This window comes from Xenopus laevis, chromosome 2S (genome assembly GCF_017654675.1).
Source record: "Xenopus laevis strain J_2021 chromosome 2S, Xenopus_laevis_v10.1, whole genome shotgun sequence".
Classification (NCBI taxonomy): Eukaryota; Metazoa; Chordata; class Amphibia; order Anura; family Pipidae; genus Xenopus; species Xenopus laevis.
Genome location: NC_054374.1, coordinates 63,164,754 through 63,192,167, shown reverse-complemented (window position 1 = coordinate 63,192,167; position 27,414 = coordinate 63,164,754). Strand labels below are relative to the sequence as shown.

The following is a 27,414-nucleotide window of genomic DNA, read 5'->3' as shown; positions in this document are numbered from 1 at the left end:
ATATTCATAATATTAGAATGGAAACTGGGCTTTGTGAGAGAACATAATACAGTTTAGTGTGCAAGATGACATGGTTTGTAAACGTAAACCTGTTCGAATGATTTTGTTAAGATGAGGTAGTTGGATGTAATGTATAAACATGCTTAATTTAGGGAATTAAGAAAAAACATTGTACATTATGCAGATTGTCTTTGATTTTTGTTTTTAATAAACAATAAGATGTGTTTTAATTGATATTGTGTTCTTGTACAGCTCAGGTATATGATGATATTGAGCATGGTGGGATGTTTGCAGAAGGAAGTCTGGATCGCAAACACCTTTTCATTACTGTGCATGATGCTGTACTGTATGCACAGGCCAACAACACAGGGATTGGAAACACATCCTTTAAGGCAAAGGTATGGGTATTTTCAACCATTCACTCCTTTCTCACACACAATACAGAACATTCACAATGTTATGGGGATGTGTGTAAAATATTAGCCAGACTTTCCATGTTCAGTGTATTTCCTTTATCAAATGTCAGTAAGTGTGTTAATTCTGTACCTTAAAATCTTTGGGGAGTCTTTGTTTTTATAAGATTATTGTTTTTTTCTTAGCTTTGACTTTTTCTTTTTTGAATGTTTCTCTCATTTTACTCCCAAACTGCACTGATATGTTATAACTGCAATTTTCAAATTAAATTTTATGTTTATTTTAGGACCCAGGTGATACTGAAATTTATATAATGGACACTCAGGATGAAATCAGTGAGGATTATCCGAACCTCGAAGAGGTCAGTAGAAATAGATTACTGAATAATAAGTAATGGTTCCTTTACCCTGACTAAAAACAGTACCTTTCAGTAGGTTTCTTCTTTGGCATGGAAACTATTTTCATTAAATTAAATGAGTCTGAAATGTTGAATTTTTATTTTGACAAATTAATATATGCCATCTAATGAAATAAGATCCTCTTCGATAAAGGATAAATTAATAAAAGGTAATGAGTATATATGTGTATATATGTATATATATGAATTGTTGAAATTATAAAATGTCAAAAACTTATGAAATAATTTATATATTTTTGAAGTAAATATAATATTTACAATAATTTATAATATAATTTATAATAATTAATATATCACACTGATATATTAAATTTTTTAGAAACAATTTAATCCATTTATATTCTCTCTCACTTTTCATTTTCAAGGCAATGTTTGGCAGTATGTTTCAGACAGAAATCCAGACAGCACTATAGAGTTCCATGCGGACCAGCTGAAAGCTCCCTTTTCATAATATACTGCTGATCACAGAAGGTTCCAAGACAAAGCACTTTTTAAAACAATCTCAAATCTTGCCTTCCATTTTGCTGTCCCATATTCACAGGAGCAGTATTAGCTGCCTGCTGCTTTTCAGCCAATAGCAGAACAAAGTGACTCAGGTAATTTGAAGAATATTCATGGTAAAAGATCTTCAAAAAGACAATCGGAAGCTGCACATATAACTTAGATGTAAGACGGTATCCAGAATATGCCATCATATGGATGATAACATACTTGGTCACCTTTTGAATAAGACTGTTTTGTCCACTTGGATGCTTCCCACCAACCTGTAACTACGCTGAGGAATGCTTTTTCATCCCTTGGAAACCCTTTTTAATTTATAATCCCCTAGCATTCAAGGATTAGATTTCATGACATCATCTATGAATCTGGTGTCTCAATTTTAGAGACCTCAACTGATTTCATAGCTTGTGCACCAGGATACTATATTAAAATATATATATAATGAGAAATAAAGTATCTACTGTATCCTTTAATGGGACTAAAGCCACTGGCTGTAATTTTATGATTTCATTTTCCTGACGTTTTGACTGTGTACCTCTGGTATATACACCCATTATGTGTACCACTTCACTAATATACTGCTAAGACTTTATCATAATCCTTTCCCTGATGGAGGGATAAATAGCAGCTCATGTGTCATGACATGCAGAAATTAAAACTTTAGTATGCATGAAATAATAAAAAAGGCCATGCTCATTCAAATGCCGGAACTGAGGAGCAAATGCTGTGTATTGCAGTCCAGCATTTTAAATAAAAGTTGCACAGTGTTCATACTGTATGTATATAAGGAAACAAAAGATGTACAATTGTATTTATTTCATGCCCCTCTGAATGCCAAATCAACACTGCCTGTCATAATGATTAATGTTGTGTTTGTTTGCCACTGGGTAGTGGCATACATTTTGATTTAGAATGTGTCAAATTGTCCTGCAGCTGGGTTTGTCAAATTATAAGAACCTTGCAAAGAGAATGAATGGAAATATTTAAACCTCAGTTCTTTCCTGAGTTATTTGTTGCAAATTAGTTTATACTGTTTTGTTTCATGAAATATGGTTTCAAATCATCCAAAGTAGTCCACATATAAATCATGTATATCCAACTGATTTACCATGTTTATCTACTGTACTTACTGCTTCCATAATTCTGATGTACACAAAACAACCCTGACAGCTGACAGAATTTGATAAAGCACATGCTCTTCCTATTTACGGGGTCTATTTTAAATTTCTAAGATTCTGTCCATTCCTACTTAAAAATAGCCACTATTCATCTATGTTGTATGTTGTTTCACTTCCCAGTGTTACATTTAGAATATTTAAGTATAAACTCTCCTGGACAGAGGCTGTCTGTGTATTTAATCTATGATGTATAATATTATGAAATAAATTATTGTTGCAATGCTTTATATTGCATGTTTTCTTTATTTAAAGTGGACCTGGAATTTCTGAATTGCTTTTCTACATTGAGATTGTGTACAACACAGTAAAATCACTGAACCATTGTGTATAATAAAAAAACAGCATTCACAGAACAAAAGCACAGAATGTCTGGTTGTAGGTATAGTGTGTACAAACCAAACAAAGAGTACGAAAAAAGTAACTTTAATAAGCAATTGAATTCTGTTTTGTGGTCGGACATGTGAATTCTGTTTTGTTTATTAAAATCATTTTTTTCCTAACTAAGCCTGTTCAGTGTAGTAGTTTGTTGTTATATATATAAAGTTCAAATTGGACCAGCACTCCAACTGTTTTTCAAATGTTTTGTTCAAACATCACTCGTGTTTCCTGGAGTGCTGGTCCAATTTGAACTTTGTATACTATGCTTTGATCAAGCACCCACCATTGAACAGCATACGAATGCAGGTACCTTACAAATCATTATATATATATATATATATATATATATATATATATATATATATATATATATATATATATATATATATATATATATATATACACAATAAACCCAAGTAATGACGTGTAGTATAGGCGTCACCTGCACCCAGTGACCTAAGCATCATGCTAATGCTAATGAATTGTGTGTGGATTGCACTTTCTGAAGACGGCCCGAGTTCAGAGCTGGAACGTTGAATAAATCACTGTTTCCTATCTAATAGGTTCTGTTCTGTGCACAGGTCTCAATATGAATAAAGAGAAATTTTATTGTGGGCACCTTTAAAGCCGCGACTGGGGTTGCCAACTTTTCATAAAATTCCCACCAACCAGTGGTGCGGGCGGGAACAAAAGGGACGGACCGTGACGTAAAAGGGGCCGGTTGCGATATAAAAGGGGGTGGAGCCGTAATGCACGATGGCCAGAAGGTGGAGAAACAGTAAGTTTTGAGCAGATTGGGGTGAGCCAAGGGCTTTTGTTAGAGGTATTTAAAATTTACCGGGGCAGCTACTATATTAGAAACATGTTTTATTTATTTTTACACTGAACAATTCCTTTATACAGCATTTCTATTGGAGAAAGTAAATTGTGGATATTGAGGAGATCTGCAGAGCTAAAACTGAAGTAAAGAAGAAATTAGTAATACTAGGTAACATTAAGTGACGCGAGTATTCTTTTGTCACATGTGGATTCACGATGACATTCCACTTTTTGATATTGCTGGCTGTTATTCCTGAAACTGAGACATCACTATTTAGGAGCAAATTCACTAAAGCGCGAAGTGGCTAACGCTAGCGCAAATTCGCCAGCGTGATGTCATTTTGTTACTTTGCCGATTTACTAACGGGTGCTGGCGTAAATTTGCTAGCGAAGTGGACCTACCCTAGCGCTACTTCGCACCCTTACGCCAGGCGAAGTTGCGATATGGCGAAGGGACGTAACTACGCTAATTCACTAACTTGCGGATTTTCATGAACGTTAACTCTTGCGCCAGACTTGCCTTCGCCAACTGAGACCAGGCGAAGGGCAATAGCGTAGATAGGGCTTGCTCCCAAAAAACGCTGGCCTCTATTCCTTTTTTAAGGGTGATAGGCTGAAAAAGATCGTACATTTCCTAACATATGGCACCTAAACTATACAGTGGGCACATGTATAGGGCAAAATAACAACTCTGTTTTATTTTATGAAGCTTTCCCAGCTTGTGTAGTGTAATGTATTTGGTGCTACACATACGTCCATTGTACTTTAACTTGGCACCGTATGCAAATTAGGCATCACTAGCGTAACTTTGCTTTGCTTGACGAATTAATGCTAGCCCAACTTCGCTACCGTTCGCCTCCCTGAGCGCAACTTCTCATTTTAGTGAATTTGCGTAGCGCTCGACGAAACTAGGCCTGGCGAAGTGCGGCGGAGTGTGGCAAAGCTATCGCCGGCGCAACTTCGGATCTTAGTGAATTTGCCCCTTAGAATTTGCTTTAGAAATGGTAAAAGCTGTAACTGACTAGATGAAAAGTTCAAGAACTTAAAAATTTTCACTGGGAACCCTTGTGGCATTCTCATGCTGGCACACATAGTACTCTGTGGTGAATCTTTAGAAATGTTTGCCTGAGGCATTATTACAAAGTTTAAACAAGAAAGAAAAAGGAATAAACCCAGACCTAAATCCCTCATATAAAAGCATCTAGCTCACTACTCACTTTAGTGTGGCTTAGATTTTGAGTGGCACAAACTTGTGTTTATGAAGCAGGTTGCCCTATATGCAGCCAGAAGGCTTTGGCTACTTAGTGTTATTGAGTTATTTAAGGCTTTTCTTTTTTCCTTCAGATTATTTTCTTAGTGAGCATAAGTTCCATGAACAGTACTAAATATGGTAGATGACTAAGAAAGAGTACAGTACTGAAGTAATAGCTTGCTCCAAGAAGGCCTATACATCATAAGAGGACCAGCCCCTGTAAGTCACAGCAGAACTGGCCCAGACTGGTCAGGCGCCCTAGGCAACCTGGCAGGTCGATGCGCCAACTGGGAGCATGCATGCGTGAATTGACACTAGCACGCATGCACGAATTGCCCCTGACACATATCCAAATGCGCGCATGTGCGGATTGATACTCCCGTGCACGGAAGTGCAAATCGGCTAGGAGAGAGGGGACAGGACTAGGGGTAGAAGACAGGCTATGCGCCTTAGGCACGTGCCTACTCTGCCTACCCCTAGTTCTGACCCTGAGTCACAGGATCCAATATAACACTTTGAGACTGATTGATGACAGTATTTAACTTGTGAGATCTTGGCAAGGCTCCAGCCCAAGTGGACAGTATACACAGGTAAAATAACTTTGTCTATTTTAAAGTGGACCTGTCACCCACACTGTATAATAAAAGTCCTTTTCAAATTAAACCTGGAATCCAAATTTTTATTAAAGCATTCATAGCTGTAAATGCTTTTAAAAATCTCAGCTGTCAACCAAATATTGTCTGCCCCTCATTTATGCCTTAGGCATAGAGGCGGGGCAAGCAATTTCTTTCACTTTCCATTCAGCACTTTCTAGATGTCACTGCTCTCCCCACATTTCCCCAGTTCTCTTAACCATTTAATTGTGCAGAAAGTGCATGGGGATGGACATCAGGTCCCCCATTCTGGTGCACAAACAAGATTCTGATGGAAGGCTTGCCTTAATAACAGTGTCCACAAAATGGCTCCTGTCTGCTTGCTATAATAATGAATTCCCAGATTGATGGAAACACGATTAAAATAATGTATACAGTGGGGGTCATTTATCAACACCGGGCAAATTTGCCCATGGGCAATAACCATGGCAACCAATCACATTGCTGCTTTCACTGTTCTACTTGCAGCTGGCTTTAAAAAGCTAATCACTGATTGGTTGCTATAGGTAACTGTCCATGGGCAATTTTGCCCAGTGTAATTAAAGTTCATTTTGCTTGACTAAAATGATAAAATAGGATTTTGAATATTTTTTTTCGGGAGATGGGTCCTCTTTAATAAACAATAAATCAACTAATGTACATTTGTACTTACATTGAATCAGACACAAATGTATTTTCTTGCTATTTAAAGAGTACTTTTACCACAGGACCAGCTATTTAATGCAAGAATACAGAACTTGCATAAGCTCCATCTGTTGAAGAGCATCTCTTAAAGGACAATTAGAAGCCCATTTATCAACATTTTTATTTTGGTGGTTTTAGAAAACACAAATAAACTCATTTTCTCTAAAACCACAAATGCCATGAAAGTTATTAAAAGTTATCTGAGAATAGTCCAAATTCGAATCGAATTTAAAAAAAAACTAAAATTCGAATATCAAAATTTATCATGTACCGTCGCTTTAAAAATTCGATTTCTACTATTCGTCATATAAAACCTGCCAAATTGCTGTTTTAGCCTATGGGGGACCTCCTAGAACCAATTTGGAGCCATTTGGTTGAAAAAGACAAGCTTGCTAATATTCCAATTTGAGTTCTTTTGACATTCGATCACAGAAAAAAATTGGGATTTAACCTGTTTGAGTTTCTTTTCACTTTTTTTCGATAGCTTATTTTTGAGTAAAACTTGATGGCATTTAATAGTGGAGAAATTGTTAATCAATTTGTACAGGTATGGGACCTGTTATCCAGAATACTCAGGATCTGGGGCTTTCCAGATAATGGATCTTTCCATAATTTGGATCTTCATACCTTAAATCTACTAGAAAATCATGTAAACATTAAATAATCACAATAGGCTGGGTTTACATTCAATAAGGATTAATTATATCTTAGTTGGGATCAAGTACAAGGTACTGTTTTATTATAATAGAGAAAAATAATTTTTTTTTTTTCAAAATTTGGATTACTTAGATAAAATGGAGTCTATTGGCGATGGCCTTTCCGTAATTCGGAGCTTTCTGGATAATGGGTTTCTGAATAATGGATCACTTACATATAAAAAGATCTTTCTGGAGTTTATTACCCTGGAATCTTGCTCCATCTTTTGCTCAGCATAATTTTATCTAATAATCTAATTTATCTAATAATCTAGAAAAAAAATAAAGTAAATGGAGTTGGTTTGATTTATTACTATATATACTGATGGATTATAGTATTTATTCAGCCCCAATTAACTATGTAACTATGTTGTACAATTTTTGCTACAAAGAGCCACCGCAAATCCATGTAATTACATTCCATTTTTACTTGATGGACTAGTTACTGTATGTTCAGGACCTAAGATGCCAACAGCTATGAAGGATTACAAAATAAGAAACAAGGGTGTTTATCTTGACGTCTTGACCTATTTTATTCAGGGGAGTGTACACTACTGTCAACTTTCAAAGGGATTCCATACCATGAGGTAGTAAACCAGAAAAATCTTTAGTTTTTATTTCTTGTTTTACCTCACTGCTCATCAACAAATAATTACAGCTGAAAAAGAAAAGTTTTAAAACCTCTCATAGCACAGTAAAGGTGGCCATACACAGGCAGATAAGCTGCCAATATCGGTCCTTTAGACCAATTCGGCAGCTGATCTGCCCGTGTATGGGGGCTTCCGACGGGTCTTCCTGATTGATCGTGGCCAGATTTAGGTTTAAATTTTCTGTCGACCGACCCATTGGAGCCCATTGCTCCTCATTGTAATCTAACTGAGCTACTTTTGGGATCTATGCACTGATCAGCGAAACAGATTTTACATTGTACCTATCATCCATTTATTTGAGAATATTGACATCTAGTGGTACACACTATTTTTAAACTAGTACAGGAAATGCTAATTTAGTAGCAAGACTCTAAGGGGCAGATTTACATATGGTCGAATATCGAGTGTTAATTAACCCTCGATATTCAACTGCCGAATGTAAATCCTTCGACTTTGAATATCGAAGTCGAAGGATTTACTGCACATAGTTCAATCAAACGATCGAACAAAAAATCGTTCGATTCGAAAGATTTTATTCCATCGATCGAACGATTTTTCTTCAACCAAAAAATTGTTAGAAAGCCTATGGGGACCTTCCCCATAGGCTAACATTGCACCTCGGTAGGTTTTATGTGGCGAAGTAGGGGGTCGAAGTTTTTTTTTAAAGAGACAGTACTTCGACTATCGAATGGTCGAATATTCAAACGATTTTTAGTTTGATTCGAAGTCGAAGTCGTAGTCGAAGGTCGAAGTAGCCAACTCGATAGTCGAAGTAGCCAAAAAAAACATTCGAAATTCGAAGTTTTTTTATTCTATTCCTTCACTCGAGCAAAGTAAATGTGCCCCTAACTGCTAAGCTCCAATTCTGCTTCAACCAACAATATCAAATATGTAACACACTTTTCTTGTCCTGGAGACATCCCAGAAATAAAACAGCATTTTGGTTAAAGACAGGGACATCAAACACCCCAGAATAGGGGCAATGCATAAGGGCAATTTCAGCTGGAAAGTGTAGGGCTGAGCTTTAATTGCACACCTTGCTGTTTTTCACTTTAAACATCCCGTTACTGTGAAATACTCCCCACAAACTAGAAATTCATTGAAAGAGCTATTCAGGGGTTCCATTATTGCTTTCAATATGAAAATCTGTAATTATCTATCTGTAATGTTTCTGTGTAGTGGAGCACCTTAAGACCCTTTCCATTTGTGCATATGTGCATCCTCAGGCAAAGGTGCTTCAAAAATCAGAAAACATTTTTTCACATATTAAACTTAAAATAAAATATTTGCCACCAAATATAGATATTGTATAAAAAAGAGGAAATACATGTAGTCCAGAAATACAGACAACCTCTAAAATTGCACAGAAAAGTGAGCATTTGAGGAGCCAACAATAAAGTCTGTGGCTACTGATGAGTAAAATGTATTGCCAATCATGGCTTTGCAGTATTTTGCAACAAAAACAACCCACTGACTCCTATGCATTTTTGGTGCAGGAAAAAGTGCCCATTGACTAAAGCATGTGCTCAGAAAAAAACAATAATTGATGCCGAACCATTTTGTTGACTTCAAAGCATTTAGCAAATATCTGCTGTTTCATGAATGTTTCCAGAACAGATTCTCTCATCACTACATGTGGTATTAACAGGAGAGGTGGAATCATCTTATGCATTAAACACAAAAGTTTGATTAAGTGACTTGTTAGTCACCACCAGCACAATATTAAGTATGGTTATAGGATCTATTATCCTGAATGCGTGGGACCTGGGGTTTTCTGGATAAGGGATCTTTCTGTAATTTGGATCTCCATACTAAAGAGATACTGACACCAGACATGAAACCATTTTATACATCTATCATAATATTGGCTTTGCATGCCATAAAGTATTTGCCTGATTCTTTTACACTACCTATCTGACCCGTGCTCATCTATGAGGGGGCTGCCATATTTGTGCAGCAGTAATCCATTAGCATTAGAAAATCGTTCTGACAGGTTAAGAAGAGACAGTCAGATTGGCAAAAAAATCAGGTTTATGAACGTCAAGTAACAATTACTGAAAAAACAACATGACCTATAGGTAACTTTTAGGTGGTTATTTAACTCCAAATGCAAATTGGATTTTTTTTTTTTTTATTATAAAATATGACTTTTAATTTATTTAAACCCTGAGGACGGGAAAAGTCAGAATCTGAAAATCCGGCGTCTCAGACCTGGCGAGGTTGCATATAAGTCAATGGGAGAAGTGCCAATGATTTTTTGATGTCCACTGGGTTTTTGGCAATACCCCAAAGTTTTCGGAGTTTTCAGGTGAAAAATCTGAAAAAAATGTGAAAATCGATTTTCTTTTTCAAATTTTTTTCTGCAAACAAAATTTTCGGGAAAGTGTATTAATAAATAAGCCTGAAAAACCTGTGTGGATTTGGTCTGAGTTTTTTCAGAAAATATTGAGATAAATTTGGACTTTATTAAATAACCACCTTAATGTATATTCATATTTTAAAAAGTAGTTGTTTAGTGTCAGTATCACTTTAAATCTACTAAAAATCATGTAAATATTAAATAAACTGGATTTATTTTTGTCACCAATCATACTACAGGGTGCTGTTTGTCCCAAATACTGTAAATTCTGTATACAAAAATATCCCTAGAATACAGTATGAATGTCTCACAGTATTTGTGACCATATACACAGATAAAAAAATACATAGAAAAACATATTTGTATTGAGAAATGAGAACAAAATCTGGTTTGTGCACAAAAGGACATCATTATATTACAAACTCCATTCTGTAAATCTTAATAGGCAATCTGTTTAAAAAATGTATAACATTCATGTAATAGGTATAGTTACATGTAAAGTTATTTACAGAATTAAAAAAATTAAAAAAAAACTTGGACAGAATATAGAATGGTGTAACTAACTAGTGTAAAGCATGCCAAGCTAGATTTCAATGACAATTTAGATGCCTATGACAAAGAGCAAGATTTTACAGCTTCAAATTAATTATATAAACAAAATGAAAACAGTGAAGTCATAAAGAGGATGCCAGCAAAGAAACCAGCCAAGAGGAACATCACACACTAGCCTTCAGCCAGTGGATTATGGTTCGATGACATCAGAGGAAGTTGCCAGCATAACCGAGCGGGAGGCAGAGCCTACACATCAGAGAGCTATGCAGAAGCAGATCCTTTCGGGGTGGTGTCAGTATATTACTATAGAGTAGATCAGACAGTGTGCTTGTAATGCTAACCCAAAATGTTCCATCCCCGAAAGGAGATCGAAAACAGACCAAAGGTTAAAGATCAGAATCATGAGAATTTGAGAGTGTAAGAGATAGCAGGACTCTGGCTTGGATAGAGCTTTATTCACTATATTAACTTCACTATAAATCTTGAGTCATGCGATTTACTGTCCGTGCCTATTATTAATGACTATCCTACATGATGAGTTGCACTCAGACCACATCAATTTTATATATATATATATATATATATATATATATATATATATATATATATATATATATATATACCAAATTTACACAAAAGTTCTCTAAATGCAATACACTGCACCAAATGCAAAATATGCACCAGAAATGAAAAATGTTAGTCCTTTCGTTTAGTTTCCTCCTGCCGGTCCTACTTCAGTCTCTCAACTGTAGAATGCTTCATATAGGATAAAAAATGGATCAGCGCCTTTGGCAACGGAGTCAAGCTCACCGGAAACAAAAAAGGGGGGAGAATAAATAGACATATAGTGTACTATTTTTGAGACAGTAGTTTCCCACCAGGTGCTTGTGTGTAGAATTTATATTGTGTTTTATTAATTCCCCTTTTCCAAATTCCCCTTTATTTTAGTCCTCCGCTTCGGGGACTTTGCTTATTTTCACTTTACAGCATGCATGTGTGTCTTCCACCAAGAAATGGCTAAAGTGCCTACTTACAGGACGTTTACTTTTTAAATCACATGTAGTAGTGCTTTCCTTTCACTTTACGGCATATAGATGTGACTTCCACCAAGAAATGGCTAAAGTGCCTACTTACAAGACCTTAATCTTTGGATCGCATGTAATAGTGCTTTACATCCCTCTCCTCTTCTCTCACTCCATACAATCACTCCCACATGGAATAGAGACTTATATTGTGTAGTATGTTTTAATAAATATTTAAAAAATATAAAAAAAATTTTTGCACACACATTTTAATCAGGTTTTACAAGCGTTTCTATAAAATCAGCTGTCCAAGGGCTACCAGCACTCTCGACAAAGTTAGTATGTATGCCTGGGTGCAGAAACATCAATTTTCACAATACCTCCAGAAGAATCCGCACTCTCAGGACTTATTAAAAATAAAATTACTTTTTATTTACAGAACTTCAGTCTAACGTTTTGGCCCCATCCAAGGCTTTGGGCCGAAACATCAGACTGAAGTTCTGTAAATAAAAAGTAATTTTATTTTTAATAAGTCCTGAGAGTGCGGATCCTTTTGGAGGTATTATATATATATATATATATATATATATATATATATATATATATATATATATATATATATATATATATATATATATATATATATATACGAGATTTGTCTCAGATTATAAATTAGATTTACCATCACTATCAACAAACACATATTAAAACTATCTGATAATACTGTACTGAATTTCAGAAATGCCATTGATGTGGCTAGCAATTTAAATCAACGCCATCAAAATCAGTTCACAATGAATAAAAGAACAAGGAGATTCCTCTGTGATATGGGTCTCAAGGTACTTACAATGACCCAATTTTGGGACAGATCTAGCACTTTGAACATGATCAAAGATGAAAGAAACGTCATGCTTCCGAGTCATTCTCTCTCTGAAATATCCAGATCAATAGAGGTATGTTGATGTGAGTGCTCCACCCTTTAAGAGTACTGAAAGTACTAGAAAGAAACAGACTAAAGGAGAACGTACATGGCCCTCAGCACTCGCTCAAAACAATGCAATAACTATTTTTTTTAATTCTAAAGAACTACAATAAGCACATATTAATAATATGGGACATATTTTGCATAGCTGTAATAAAGCATGGACATAAAGTCACTGGGTCTCCCAGTAAAAACCATCCCCCTCATAACTCAACTGACATACAAGACCCCTACTGTACAGCTCTGTATATTCATTTACACTATGGGAGAGCAGTAGTGATGGGCGAATTTGTCCGGTTTGCTTCACAACGAATTTCACTAATTTCGGTCGAAATTCGTGAAACGGGCAAAAAATTAGGGAAACGCAGATTTTGATGCCAGCAACAATTCGGCAGCATCAAAATGGGCGCCTGCATCAAAGTTGATGCTGGCGCCCATTAAAGTCAATGCAAAAAAGGTGGTGACAGGTATACAGGGCCTGTGCAGAAGCCAGTGCAGTTTTGGGCTCCAGTCCTTCAGAGGGATATAAATGAGCTGGAGCGAGTGCAGAGACGTGCAACTAAATTGGTTAGAGGGATGGAAGACTTAAATTATGAGGGTAGACTGTCAAGGTTGGGTTTGTTTTCTCTGGAAAAAAGATGCTTGCGAGGGGACATGATTACACTTTACAAGTACATTAGAGGACATTATAGACAAATAGCAGGGGAGACCACCCCTTTAGACTAGAGGAAAATAAATTTCATTTGAAGCAGTGTAGGTGGTTCTTCACAGTGAGGACAGTGAGGTTGTGAAATGTACTGCCGGGTGATGTTGTGATGGCTGATTCTACTAATGCCTTTAAGAGTTGCTTGGATAATTTCCAAGCATAATATCCAAGACTATTGTGATACTTAATTCTATATTTTGGGGGCACATTTATTATGAGTCGAATATCGAGGGTTAATTAACCCTCGATAGTCGACCATCGAAGTAAAATCCTTCGGCTTCGAATATCGAAGTCGAAGTATTTACCGCAATTACTTCGAACGAAGGAAAAATCGATTTTCCTTCGATCAGAGATTGCATAGAAAGCTTATGGGGAAGGTCCCCATAGTCTAACATTGGTGCCCGGATTACAGGCCCGGACTGGCAATCTGTGGGTTCTGGCAAATGCCAGAGGGGCTGCTGTAAATTGCCATAGACAAGCACTATTTATTGGGCTGGTGAGGTGCTGTTTGGGCCTCTGTGTAGCTTAAATGCCAGGGCCTATTTTGAATCTCAGTCCAGACCTGAGTACTACGACTATCGAATGGTCGAATAGGCGAACGATTTTTAGCTCTAATCGTTCGATTCGAAGTCGAAGTCATAGTCGAAGGTCGAAATAGCCAATTCGATCGTCGAAGTAGGCAAAAAAATACTTCAAATATCTAAGTATTTTTTATTCTATTCCTTCACTCGAGCTAAGTAAATGTGCCCCTTAGCGTATGAGTATATTTCGTTTATGTGAGTGTATTGAGGGGTCAGTGTGTGTATGTATGGATGTTGGGTTTCATTTGGAGGAGTTGAACTGGATGGAATTTGGTCTTTTTTCAACCCGATCTAACTATGTAACTATATAAGGAGCCCTTTGGTTGAAATATGATCCTTAAAATGGTTCTAAGAAAAATAATACCCCCAGAGGGAAAATACTGTCTTTTATAGACTTATTTTTAAACCACTCTTTCTCCTCATCCATGCCAATAAGTGAGAGTGTAATTAAGTGTATCACCCCCACACACACACACACACACACATACACACACTTTTTGGTCAACCAACTCTCTCAATTCGCATGAATCTCAATTGACTAACCTGTTTCCTTCTGTAGTTTCTGTGTGAACCCTGTTTCCTTTACATACAAACTGTTTTATGTAATGAGAGGAAATATAATATAAAATAACAACCTCCCAGTATAAATTAGTTAAAATGTCAATGGTTTTAAAGTTATATAATTGTGACTGAAATAAATTAAAAGTGTAATTTCTTTATCCGTTTCTGTTCTCTGTTTCAAAGAATGTAGCAGTACTTTATTTTCCTTTGGCTACACTATTTAGGAGTCAGAACCAGCAGAGCATGTAACCAGTGGCCTAACTACCGGGGGAGCAGGGGGTGCAATTGGGCCAGGGCCCGCACCCCCTCAGGGCCTCCCGGCAGCTCGCGCGACACTGAGTTCTTCGGTAATTGCAGCCGTTTCCGGGCGTACGGAGGGGGGCGGGGCCCGGTTGCACATCCCGCGCCAGTGCCCGCCCCCCTCTAGTTAGGTTACTGCATGTAACTGAAACCTATTATCATCATATCCAGCTATTCTGTTAAAATTCACTCACAATAAATTGCCAAAAGTCCAGACACAGTTTATATAAGCCCAACTAAGACTATAAACATTTTTAAACTGTCAGTACTTACATACCATAGTAATAAACAACTCCCTAAATATCCGTTGTGTGTTAAAGGTATTAAACTTTAAAAGCACACAGGATCTTCTAACAACATAGCATAGATTATTATAAATGAATATATTTTATATACCATATTTTCATAAAGGTCTCAACAGTTTACAGATGAACTTGAAAAATAGCAACAACAGGGGCATTTTCAAAGATTTTCAAATGTTTTGCCAAAAATGTATTCATGTTTATGCCCATCAAGAGTAGGTGGAAATAAGTTGGAAACCACACAGTGCCAATGCCAAAGTAATTCACTTATCTTGACACCTTAGTATATGAAAGGTTGTTCATTTTTTTCAAATTTGATTGTGTATGCTTTGTGTATGCCTCTGTTTTTTTTATGTTACTATGACATGACCTGAATCTGCCAAACAATTTTGTGGAAGAGCTTGCGGCATAAAACCAGGACATTTTGTAGAGCAGGCACTCAAAATAAATACATTCTTCCACCAGGTATGTAAAAGCAAGTTGAAAAGGTTGATAATTTACAAATATATAGCCTTACACGTTTCATGTTACAAACACAAATTTACTTGAGGTCTAATATCGAGGGTTAATTAACCCTGGATATTCGACTGTCAAAGTTAAATCCTTCGATTTTTAGTTCAAATCGTTCGATTCGAAGTTGAAGGTCGAAGTAGCCCATTCGATGGTTGAAGTAGCCAAAAAAACCATTCGAAATTCAAAGGTTTTTTTCCTCTATTCCTTCACTCGAGCTAAGTAAATGGGCCTTAGTCAAAGAGCTTGTGGCACCCAAAACTTTTAAACCCCATCTATGAATTTGGGATTAGACAATGCATCAGCAGATAAGGGGATTGTAGGCAGAAGAAGTGGCTAGAGAACTGAGATCTCAAATTGTATGTGAGTGAAACAGATACTGAATAAAAACATTTTGGCAAGGGAATAACTACAGAGGAAGCAGACCCTGCGGCTGCAGGGGACCCTGGACGTAAATGGGCCCCGTGAGGCCCTAATTTATATACAATTTCAATAAATATTGGTAAAAAAGTCCAACTTTTAGACATTTTGGGGGCCTGTGGGGTCCAGTAATATCTAGGTACGCCACCATTGAGACGAGTCCTTCACCACAGCAGAAGCTGGGACAGGAAATCATCTTCTGCTTTCAACTCTGATCTAGGATACATTTTACGGGACATTAATAAAAGTTACCTCTCGTTAAAATACTTCTGATCATTGCCTATTTAACAATTTCTTTTCCACACTGGAATGTGTTCAACTACTCACACTCTGAAATATTAACAAATCTATCTCCGGCAACAAAGGCCCAGGCCTAGGGTGGCAAGGTATTAGGGGTGGCATGCCACTCCAGCCTCTTGCTCTGGAGTACTGGGGACGCACTGCTCCTCAGTGCTCCGTGCTCCTAGTGCGGGGGAGGAAGTGTGGGCAGGCCTAGGACCACGCGGCCGGGCTCTAGGACCCCACGGTCTAGGGGCGTCCGTCTGTCAGAACTGGCCCTAGATATATGTGTTAGTATGAAAGCATCCATTCTGTTGAGAAAAAGGTAGAATTCCCTTTTAAGTACTGTTTTACTCTTTAGGCATCTAAAAAATTGTTTGTTACAAGCTTTAAAATAAATTACAGAAAATGGAATGTGACATTGTTTAAGTCACTGCCCTAAAATCCAGTTTTGCAGCTTCGTGGTCATTGCTTGGTTAAATAGTATATACTCAAACAAATAAAGAACAAATTATATTTTTGGTAGCAATCAGTTGCTTTCATTTGGGGGCTGATTAATTGAAAATCAAGTTGGTGTTTTTGTCTCATTTAGAAAAACATTAAGAGAAAAATTGCAGACATGGAAAAAAACAAGCGACTCAGCAAGGAAAAGCTGGCGAGGTTGCATAGAAGTCCATAGGAATATTTGCTAACAAATGTATTTATTTTCCCAGTTTAACACATTCTAGATTTCTGCAAAAAAAAGCGCCCAGGAATATTTTGTCCTGTTTTTTTTCACAAACATAATCTCCAGTAGTGACACTGCAATAAATGATGCAATATAAATATAAATTGGCTATACAGCTGTGACCTGCACACCTACTGCTGGGACTTGGGGCATAGCTTAATCACTATAGTGTTCTTTCTACTGAGTCTCTTCAAATTCATTATTGAACATTTATATCTGATTGCATTATTATTATTATTATTTATAGGGTACAAATATATTCCAGATCGCTTTAAAGAGTATTTACATCAGTGCCTGTCCCAGTGGAGCTTACAATCTAAGGTCCCTATCACATTCATACACACTGTAGTTAGTTGTATTTGGAGCCAATTAACTTTCCTGTATGTTTCTGGAGTACAGAGTGATAGCAATGCATTTATGGGGAGAATATACAAATTGCAGAGAGTACCCTGGCTTCAATTGAACCTAGGATCCTATTACTGTGAAGAATTGTCATTTCCCATAGAGTCCTATTTAAACATTTATAATTTTTTTCTCTGCAATAATTAAACAACTTGTACTTGTACTGAAATAGAAATCAATATTTTATGACATACAAAAAATGCCTCAATAGGGCAGAATTCTTTCTCCTATCGTTATTGCTGACATCATGTATAATCAGCCTGGGGCCAAATAATCCAGGTACCTTACATATTCACCACTCCTACAAAAACCTGACATGTTGAATGATCTCCAAAACACACCCTTCTTCTGTGACTATAAAAGGCATTCAGAGGACCTTGTAAATTAACAAGCTTCTTACAACACCTAGCAAAGAGTGGAAACGTGAAAGCAATCATTTGGGTCTCCACAGACTTTTATATCCAAGATCATCTTATTGGTAATAATTTCTTTCTTTTTAAGTTCTTTATCTTTCCTAAAAATCTATTTTGTTCTACTGCTATAATGAATGAATGCTATAATGGATTAAATATGCATGTCATATATATGATAAGTATAACTGGCAAAAGTTGAGGTGTAACAATGTCTCATTTATTAACTGTACCAACAATAGGGGTGTGAAGACTCTTGCAGATTTTGGTTAGTACTAGTATGGTATCTTGGCTTACAGTTTATAAATAAGACTCTCTTTGATTTCAGTGGTGATAATTCATTACCAGGTAAAGCAACTCTATACTTAAACTCGCACAAATAAATGCCCATTTTACCAGCTCACAAACTTTGGCGCACAAAAAAATTTAATATTCATGTCTCTTGTCGAGAAACCTGATACACCCCCTCCCAAAATAATATTTTTCGATACATTCGATTTTAAGCAAATAAAGATTTTTCTTTAATATTTAATTTTTCTGCAGAGAAGAGCATAATTATTGGTTAATTTATCAATATTTATAAATATTGGTGCTAAATTGAACCAGGGCAGATATATGCCTCAAGCAGTTGCCAATAAACATTGTACCAATTGTTATCGGCAAACTTGATGCTATAGCTGAATATGAACTTCTGTTAGAAATTAATTGGGATATGAAAAGCACCAGAATAAGATGTACAGATATATTAATGCACATTTGTTTGTCAAGCACAATATAGCAGGGCAAGCATTCCCCACCTCTTTAGGTGAACCTAATGAGCAATGGATATATGTTCCCCATGATAAAATTGCCACTTACCACTCATGATATTTGTAAATATATTTTTTTGATTCACAGCCTGCATTTATTATACATGTGACTATTATTTGCACACCCCAGAGTTTACACTATGCTTCACCAAGTTTGGATCTCTTCTTTCAGTTTCCTACCAGACCTCACACCTGAGACAATGAAGTGCCAACTGCTGTTTCTTCTCGCGCTGTTTGGTATTTCTAGTCGTTCAGTCTCTGCTGACTGTTCAAATTGTGCCAGTGACCAGAACTGTGATGCCACTGCCAACAGCTGTATCTGCAATAAAACTATGTACAGCACAATAGGTACAGTATTTATAATGCCAGATTTCTTTCTTTTCTTGACTGGCGCTACACTTATTACATGTGATACAAGGCAGTGTAACTGAAGCATTGTTTATCTTTTTAATACTCTGGTCTGGCATCGATTATTTACACTAATATGAAAATACAGTATATGTTGGGATTCACCATTAACTCTTTCCTCTGTCTCTTAGGGAAGCCACCAACCCCTGTCATTCAGTGCAGCAATACCATGATTTTGTCCATGCCAAAATGCCAACTGGAAAGAGACAGATACAACTCAACCAGTTTACATCTGATGGATTCAGCTTGCCACTTGCATGATGAAACTGTTGATAATCTTGCTCAAATGGTCTATAACTGGACACTAAAGAATGGAGAGTGTGGCAACAGTATAATTGTGAGTGCATCTCAGCCGAGGTGTTTATTTATTGATCAAGTTTTCTTGATTACAGTTGATAGTTGCTGATTAGTAAACTCAGATGTGTGAAGAATTTTAATTCATTATGTATGGTAACCTGTGTGGTCAATATAAAGAATGTTATGAGAACATCCTGAAAGCCTTCTGGGATAATAAATACCAATGGGCCTGCCATTATTTGACTACATAATATAATGTAAACTCAGAGTTTAAAAGCTATGCAGTCTGTAGAGGAAATCATTTACTATAAAAAAAAGTTTTTTTTAAATGCCTTGAAGGGAAAAAAATTAAGAAACGTGAGCAGAACTGTGTTTTTGATTTTGAACTTTTCATTTAAAATATGGACTTAATACTACTGGTGGAAAACTATTATGTACAAAATCCATGATTAGAACAATTAAGGTAATTGAGGTAATTAAGTCTCCCCACACACTTCCTCCAAATTAAGTTAGGGTTGTCACCTTTTCTTATGTATTTCCCTGTTAATAATGATTATCATCAAACAACATTAAGGCTGGTAAAATACAGGCCAGGTGCAGGGCCGTAACTATGGGTAGGCAGAAGAGGCATGTACCTAGGGGTGCAACAAAGTGGGGGCACAAAGTATGTACCGCTTCTTTCACCTACACCTGGTCTAGACCCTTGTTCCCCCAGCACACCTCTGTGCATGCTCCTCCCCCGGGAAGGGGGTGAGGTGGCCGGCTGGGTTGCTTAGGGAGCCCGGTTAGCTTGGCAGGGCCTGGCCAGTTGGAAACCGTAAATAAGGTAAGCATGTTGGCATGCACTGTGACTAAAAACGAACATTTATATCTGATAACAGTCTCTTTTGTTTGCAGGTAAATTCTACTCATGTAACTTATGCCAACCAACTGTTTGTCTATGCCCAAAACTCTATAATCACCAGCAGAAATAATGCTACTGTAAATTTCTCATGCACTTATCCACTAAACATGAGTACTTCACTTAATTTCCCTCTAAAGACAGTATTTGGGTGAGTATTAAAAATAACATGTATTTATAAATTAACCAATTATAAAGTGACCATAAAGAGATTGGCCAGCATGATCATTTTATTGACTGGAGAAAAGGCAGGTGTGAAGCATTAATGTGCAAAGACAACCCAAAATGTAAAATCAGTAGTTCAGATAAGAACAAAACTCTACTGCTTTGTGAATTTAAAGGGTCACTAACACCAAGAAATTAAAAAAAAAAAGTAAGCATTTACCTGTTATATTCATTAAGGGGCATTTGGATATATTTTTCCAATTATCAAAGCTTTCATGATAATGAGGTTATTGAATTAGAACATTTATCATAGCTTACACCTGTGTCAGTTCATCAGAATGTGTTTGACTACTTTGAGTCTAACACCATTCTACCCTATGGAGTAATAGTGGTCAGCACTGCTCTGAATCCTTGTTCTGTAATGGCAATCACACATGGGATTAAATAATTCAACACTTAGGGGGTTATTTATCAAAGTCCAAATTTATCTCAATAATTTCTGCTACAAACTCCGATCAAATCCACTTGGGGTTTTTTACGCTTATTTATTATTACATTTTCCCAAAAATTTGCTTTGCGGGAAAAAATTTGATTTTCACTAGTCTTATTTTTTTTTCATTTCTTTAAATTTTTCTGACTTTCTCATTCGATTTTCATGATTTTCACTATTTTTAACTCAGGAAACTCAGAAAACTTCAGGGTATTGCCTGAAACCCAGTGCACATAAAAAAAATCATTGGGACTTGATTGAATTATATGCAACCTCGACGGGTCTGAGATGCCTGATTTTCAAATTCTGACTTTTTCATCCTCAGGGTTTAATAAATTCTGAAAAAATTGTGATTTTTTTTAAAACTCAGATTTTATAAAAAAAGATGTGTGATTTTTGCATTTGGAGTTTAGTAAATTAACCCCCTTATTTTCTTCTCTGGACAAATCTTTCTGGCGCAGAAAGTAATCCAGCTTTACTAACAAGTGATATTACGGTTCCCAAAAGAGCTGTGCCAGCAAAGGATGAAAGAAAAGCACAAAAAGTACAGCTCATATGTAACTAGAAATAACATTAAAACTCGTAATAGTTATGATAAGGATGTAATATGCTGAGCGGGGGATTCAATTTTTCTTCCTTCATACTAAATTCTTTTTCTTTTCTTCTTGCTTGATTTGTATTTTTTCTTATTTTACCTGGTTCCTCAATTATGTAAAAGAAGATTGAGATGACATATTTTGTATTATTATATAAACAATATGTGGAAGTAAACAGTATAACATGTAAAATGTATAGCTGTTTAATCTGTTGAACCAGGAACAAAATAAAAAATATTTTGAGTGAAAAAAAAACTAGTAATAGTAATGCAACATGTATGTATTTACTATTTTAGGTCGGCAGAGATCTCAATCCCTGGTGGAGAAGGAAAATTGAGCATAATTATGTCAGTTTATACAGATGCAGCATTCTCCCAACATGTAACTGCCGACACTCAGTTGACTGTGGACCAGCCTGTGTATGTCTCAGTGTGGATGCCAAGTCTACAGTCTTTCTCTGTTAAAGTCACCAATATTTATGCCACAGAAACATCAGATTCCTCTGTGGGAACAAAAGTATATCTACTTCAGAATGGGTAGGTCTCTTACCTGCAGAAGATGTTCTTATATATACATAGTTACGTAGCCAAAATGGGTTGAAAAAAAAAAGACAAAAGTCCTTCAAGTTCAACTCCTCCAAATGAAGACCAGTGTAGATATATACAAACATTCATAAGTTTACATATATAAACTACATATGTCAATACCTATAATAAACTAACTGTATCCAATAGCCTTGGATATTAGGCTTGTATATTCTGCCTGTTCAGAAATAAATACTAAGATGTCAAATTCCCAAGCTGCAGACGACAAGTCACGGGAAGCAAAAGTTTATCAAGGCCTAATAACTTGTAGCAACTTGTAGCTTTTTTAACTAATCATGTAGCAGACCACTAAAACATAAATGCTGCTTTGGGTTTTAGATCTGGGCAATATTTCCCTTGCTCTTACACTGGCCACTTAAAGAATATTTGAAATACAGCATGTCTTTCGTGACTTTATATATGAGTATAGTCTTTTTTAGTGCTCCAAATCTTATAGTCTAGGTTTTCTGTGTAGTCTTATAATAATACTCATGGCTAGTCTAGAGTAGAGTGCAAATGATATATGGTTGTCTGGCAATAAGAAACAGGAGATGATAGATAGATAGATAGATAGATGTCTCAAATGAGCACTTCTTTATCCAAAACAGTTGACTGTTCAAAGCAGGTATTTTTTTTAGTTTAAAAGAGTGTGCAGCCCAGTGCTTTCATGGATGTAATCTAACATAAACTTTTTTTGTTTACAGGTGTAAACCTGATGGCGTTGGAGCTGATATAATGAGCACATTACAGAATGGAAATAACACCGAATCACGATTTCTAATGAAAGTTTTCAAGTTTACTACTACATCTAGTGTGTATCTGTTCGCAGATGTTACAATCTGTGATGGAACTTGCATACCGGTAAGACATGAGGAATTACTTTATAAAGGCTATACACATTTATCAAAGGAGATATCTGGAGCTCACTGAGAGCTCATTAACTGTATTCACAAAAGTACTTAAACAAATATATGCTCCTAGTTACTTACTATGAGCACCAGCGTAAACACAAACAATGTATGGAGGACACACCAATAGTTTTCAATATACAGCATAATGCAAACAATTGGTTGCAATGGAAATCTGCTTTTAAATAATCAAACAAGGTCAACAGTTTACTGTTATATATTAAAATGATGGTGTCACACAATGAAGTCTATGGAGCCCTTGAACAGACTGGGGTCATAAAAACATTTTTAGGGTCAAATCCATAGGCTTCCAGTTGCACATTCCTGCATAACATAAAAGTAAAAATCTTTTATTCTCAATATAGTATCCATTTGCCTACCAAGTCTATGTGCTGGTACAGGCTCAAAGTGCAGGCAAAGCAGAATCTATATTTGCTGGCACTATGTGTTATGTACGTCATAGTGGTTCTAGCTGCTGAAGGGCGTCAGAGTCTTTCCCAGCCCCCTACAGAAGGAGCTTAGGGGGGCTGAATGAGAGATTTTGCAATAAATGTCTTTAGCTGGCAGTATCTGATGTAACTGTGAACATTTGGATAGAGTTTTTATTTTGGGTACTTTGGGTTGGGTATATACCATATCATAGTTTATTATACATTTGCTAATTGAACATCAAATCATTGGACCCCTGGCGTTCATATTTAGGATGTGTTATGTTAGTACATAATGAATAGTGGGAGATTGCATGGTACAGGTATATAATTATATAGCAATATGCAAAATGTATTTGATTCCATGCACACCACAAGAGAATAAATGCAATTAAAGAGGTATATGGTTTTGAAAAGCAGCTTTATGTAACTTATATCAGGATAATATACAGCAGAGAGAGCAGGTACAATTAGTATACATACCAAAAGTATACCCTTAAAGCAGACATGTTAGGGAATGAGAAATCCTGGCATTTAGGAACAAAGTCCTTTATCAAGGACCAGTGTACATAGATAGATCAGCCCTATTAGATAACAGTACATACCTATAGGGCTTTATGCGGATCAATTTGTAGAAGAGGGCTCACAAGCAGCTTCCACCAGCGACAGACTAACCTGAAGGTGAAACAGGAAGAATGCGCTGTGAGAAGAGGCCGGAGAGTCCGGACGAAGTAACAAGGGTGTGAAGGCCGAGGTCAAACAGGTCCGGGTCAGAGGCAGGCAGCTCAGATTCGTAAACGGAGTCAGGCCGAGGTCAGATGCAGGCAGATTAGGTTCGTAGTCAATATCAGGCCGAGGTCGGGTGCAGGCAGAGTTCAAGCGAGTCAGGAATAGCCGGGTCAACAACAGGAGATCAAATATATAATACTGGGGTCTCTTGGAAATGAACTAAGATAACCTAGCAATTTGTTTGTATGTCAACTGAGTTGATATAGGCCTAGTGTGAACTCGCATGCGCAGAAACGCAGGGCAACGCAACCCACGCGCGAACGTACGCGAGCCAAAACTCGCGCGACAATGTGCACGCGCATCAAGGCGCACGCTCGCGCACAGACGCACAGGCGCGCTTTCGCCGGCGACTGCGACCAACTACTTGCCTGCAGGGACGGACAGGGCCAGACATCCCTTCCACACAATGGTGAGTAGCCTTACAATACCACACTAATGTGTATTCAAGGCAAAAGTGCAAACAAGAAGCATATACACTTGCCAACGTTTCACCCTTGACCCCTTGCGCCAAAACTTTGGGGCTATTCTCATTTTTGGCAAGTGTATCCACTTCTTGTTTGCTCTTATGCCTTGAATACACATTGGTTTGGTATGTATTGTTATCCAATAGTGCTGTATATATGCTTATGACAAACTATTGTTTTGTCTGATATACTGTGTATTGCCTTTATATAATGAAATTCTTTCTTGAGATGTTGCTTTGTGTATAAGCCCATCATATGGATATAGATGCTAAGGAACTCTGGATCTACCACCATCTTGGTCTTTGCAGTTATTCCAGGGCTTCACTTGCAGGAGCAGACTATAGTTTTTCACCTATTTCCATTAGCTACAGCAGGGTGTCATTCTGTTTTTTTCTGGTAACCTTATTGATGATCTTCAGTCACTTTGCAGTATTTTTCACCTAAGGGAAGACCTAGTGGTAAGAAAGTAATTTTGTTGTTGAATCAACCTTGGCTCTAGAAGATCTACTGCAAACTGAAAAGTAGAAAGAATAAACCATGAACTTTCCATGATGAAATATGTAGAAGATTCTTTTATGCATCCCAGTTTATTCATTTTTGTACTTTAACAGGTCTGTAGTTCCCGCTCAGCTGTTGTTAACAGAGCAGCAGAAACACAGACTCTCGGTGTTTATCTTGAATCAAGTAAGTGGCCTCAATTTTTATTTGTTTCAAAGCATTATAAAATAACATTGCCAGTTCACAAAGCTGCAAGGAGCTGTAATGCTTTAAACTATGCATTGCCCTGCTATATCATTAAACTGGCTTACATGGAAAACATGACACCTGATTTTACAATATCTAATGTGCACACTCTTTTAAACTAAAAAAAATACCTGCTTTGAACAGTCAACTGTTTTGGATAAAGAAGTGCTCATTTGAGACATCTATCTATCTATCTATCTATCATCTCCTGTTTCTTATTCCTGATTCTTTTATGCATCCCAGTTTATTCATTTTTGTACTTTAACAGGTCTGTAGTTCCCGCTCAGCTGTTGTTAACAGAGCAGCAGAAACACAGACTCTCGGTGTTTATCTTGAATCAAGTAAGTGGCCTCAATTTTTATTTGTTTCAAAGCATTATAAAATAACATTGCCAGTTCACAAAGCTGCAAGGAGCTGTAATGCTTTAAACTATGCATTGCCCTGCTATATCATTAAACTGGCTTACATGGAAAACATGACACCTGATTTTACAATATCTAATGTGACAATGAGATGAATATTAATCTGCAGTAACGTAACTACGGAGGGGCGGGCCCAGGTGCCCACCCCCCTCCGGAAGTGTTTTTCTAAACTACTGGCTGGCCAGCAGAGGGTGCGCACCCTGGTACAATTGCAACCCCCTACTACCCCGGCAGTTCCTCCACTGTTAATCTCTGAAGGATGAATAATTATTATTATTTATATTATTTTCAATACAGCTTCAATTTTGTAAAAAAGGAAAGATTATAATTAAAGTGTAAAATACCATTATTGTACTTTGGTTCTGTAGCATCTACTGTTTCCTTAACCAATACAATTTTTTTTTATTTTCAGGTGACACATTCTCTGGTGCTACAACTGCATTTAGTTGTAAGTAAAATAAACAAAGGCTTTTGCTCATAGGCATGATACTCTGATCAATTAATGTTCTTAGTAGATCAAGTATTTTACCATTGCTCACTGGTGGTCGCTGTTTCCCTAGAGCCTTTAGATGAGATTTAATTGGTTGCTCTTGTACAGAGCTGTATGTTTGCTCCCACAAAAATGTTAAAATTGCCAAATTCTCAATCTCAAATGCTCACCCTGGCTAGGTCACTAAATTTGTGCTCAAACTGACCACCCAATTGGTACACCATCACTTGATCTGATTATCCATCCATGACCCAATGCAGTATTTTTCTTAAGAAATTTTTGTCAATTATATTTTGAGGCAATAATTTTGTAATCATGAAGTGAATGCTGCTATATGGAAAAAAAAATTCAGTTTTACCTATCACTTTATAATTGAGACCTTGGTAAATTATATTGCATTGGTAAATACAGTAAATATCCTTGCTTTTGGTTAAACTATTATGTCCCCTAAATTAATGTAATTTTACAAAAAAATCCAATCAATGGGAAATAGAATTTTATGGTATAAAATGTATTATATGATACAGTCATAAAGAGTAAGCCTCCGTATCAATAATTAAATATTGTGTGTTTTTTTCTACAGGTTTCTCCTCACTTTGGACTCTGAACTCAATTTTTTTCTCTGTTCTTCTCAGTAAACTCATGTAGAAAATCATCCTCTTACATGATCCTTGCTCAGTCAATAATCAAAATAAAATTTTACTGCTCATTTTCACTCCAATATGAAAATATATTTCTTTCATCTTGCTGCCAATCTTTTGTAGATCATATACAGTAAACCCTTATTATTTCTAAAGTAAATGTAAAAAAAATTCTCTGATGTATTTATTTTATTGCAGCTGTCATGTTTTCTTTGCTTGTTTTTTTTTTTTGCACTGTTGTACAGTTATCTGCCACTCAATAAATTTCAAAGCAATTTATATGTGCCTTGTTGTTTCTTATTTGTTTTACAATTTTTCTAACTCCATGGGATAGGACATTGTTAATAGCAAAATGATGCAAATGTTTAGCCTTTAGGCAAAGAAAAACATTTTAACATTTAACTATAAAATAGGATACTATGGAAAATGCATTGCCATATTTTTTAAATATTTGCATTTTTTCTCTGAATTTGAAAAATCCAAGATGAGAATTTCAAAATATATTGTATAATATAGTCTAAGT

General features: G+C 36.5%; 2 protein-coding genes across 4 annotated transcripts in view; both read left to right on the top strand.

Annotated features, from left to right (window-relative positions):
* Nucleotides 1-2,738, top strand: part of slc26a9.S (solute carrier family 26 (anion exchanger), member 9 S homeolog) — a 49,055-nt gene extending 46,317 nt beyond the window's left edge. For both annotated transcript variants that reach the window (XM_018249379.2, XM_018249378.2), the window contains 3 exons: nt 253-398; nt 701-775; nt 1,198-2,738. In XM_018249379.2, coding sequence (XP_018104868.1) covers nt 253-398; nt 701-775; nt 1,198-1,245 — 269 coding nt within the window. In that variant the 3' untranslated portion in view covers nt 1,246-2,738. The remainder of the gene's footprint in view (nt 1-252; nt 399-700; nt 776-1,197) is intronic.
* Nucleotides 2,739-17,715: 14,977 nt separating this feature from the next.
* Nucleotides 17,716-27,170, top strand: LOC108709478 (uromodulin). Of its 2 annotated transcripts, XR_005965810.1 has the most exons (10): nt 17,716-17,823; nt 18,737-18,912; nt 19,104-19,309; nt 20,167-20,321; nt 21,718-21,957; nt 22,710-22,866; nt 25,206-25,278; nt 25,607-25,679; nt 26,173-26,208; nt 26,834-26,905. XR_005965810.1 is itself a non-coding variant. In XM_041583879.1 (9 exons), exons 2-9 carry the CDS (start codon nt 18,765-18,767, stop codon nt 26,896-26,898), a joined length of 1,080 nt encoding a protein of 359 aa, XP_041439813.1. In that variant the 5' UTR covers nt 17,716-17,823; nt 18,737-18,764; the 3' UTR covers nt 26,899-27,170. The 2 variants fall into 2 exon arrangements, 1 of the variants encoding a protein (XP_041439813.1); XM_041583879.1 differs by lacking the exon at nt 25,607-25,679 and having other exon boundaries at nt 26,834-27,170.
* The last annotated feature ends 244 nt before the right edge of the window (nt 27,171-27,414 follow it).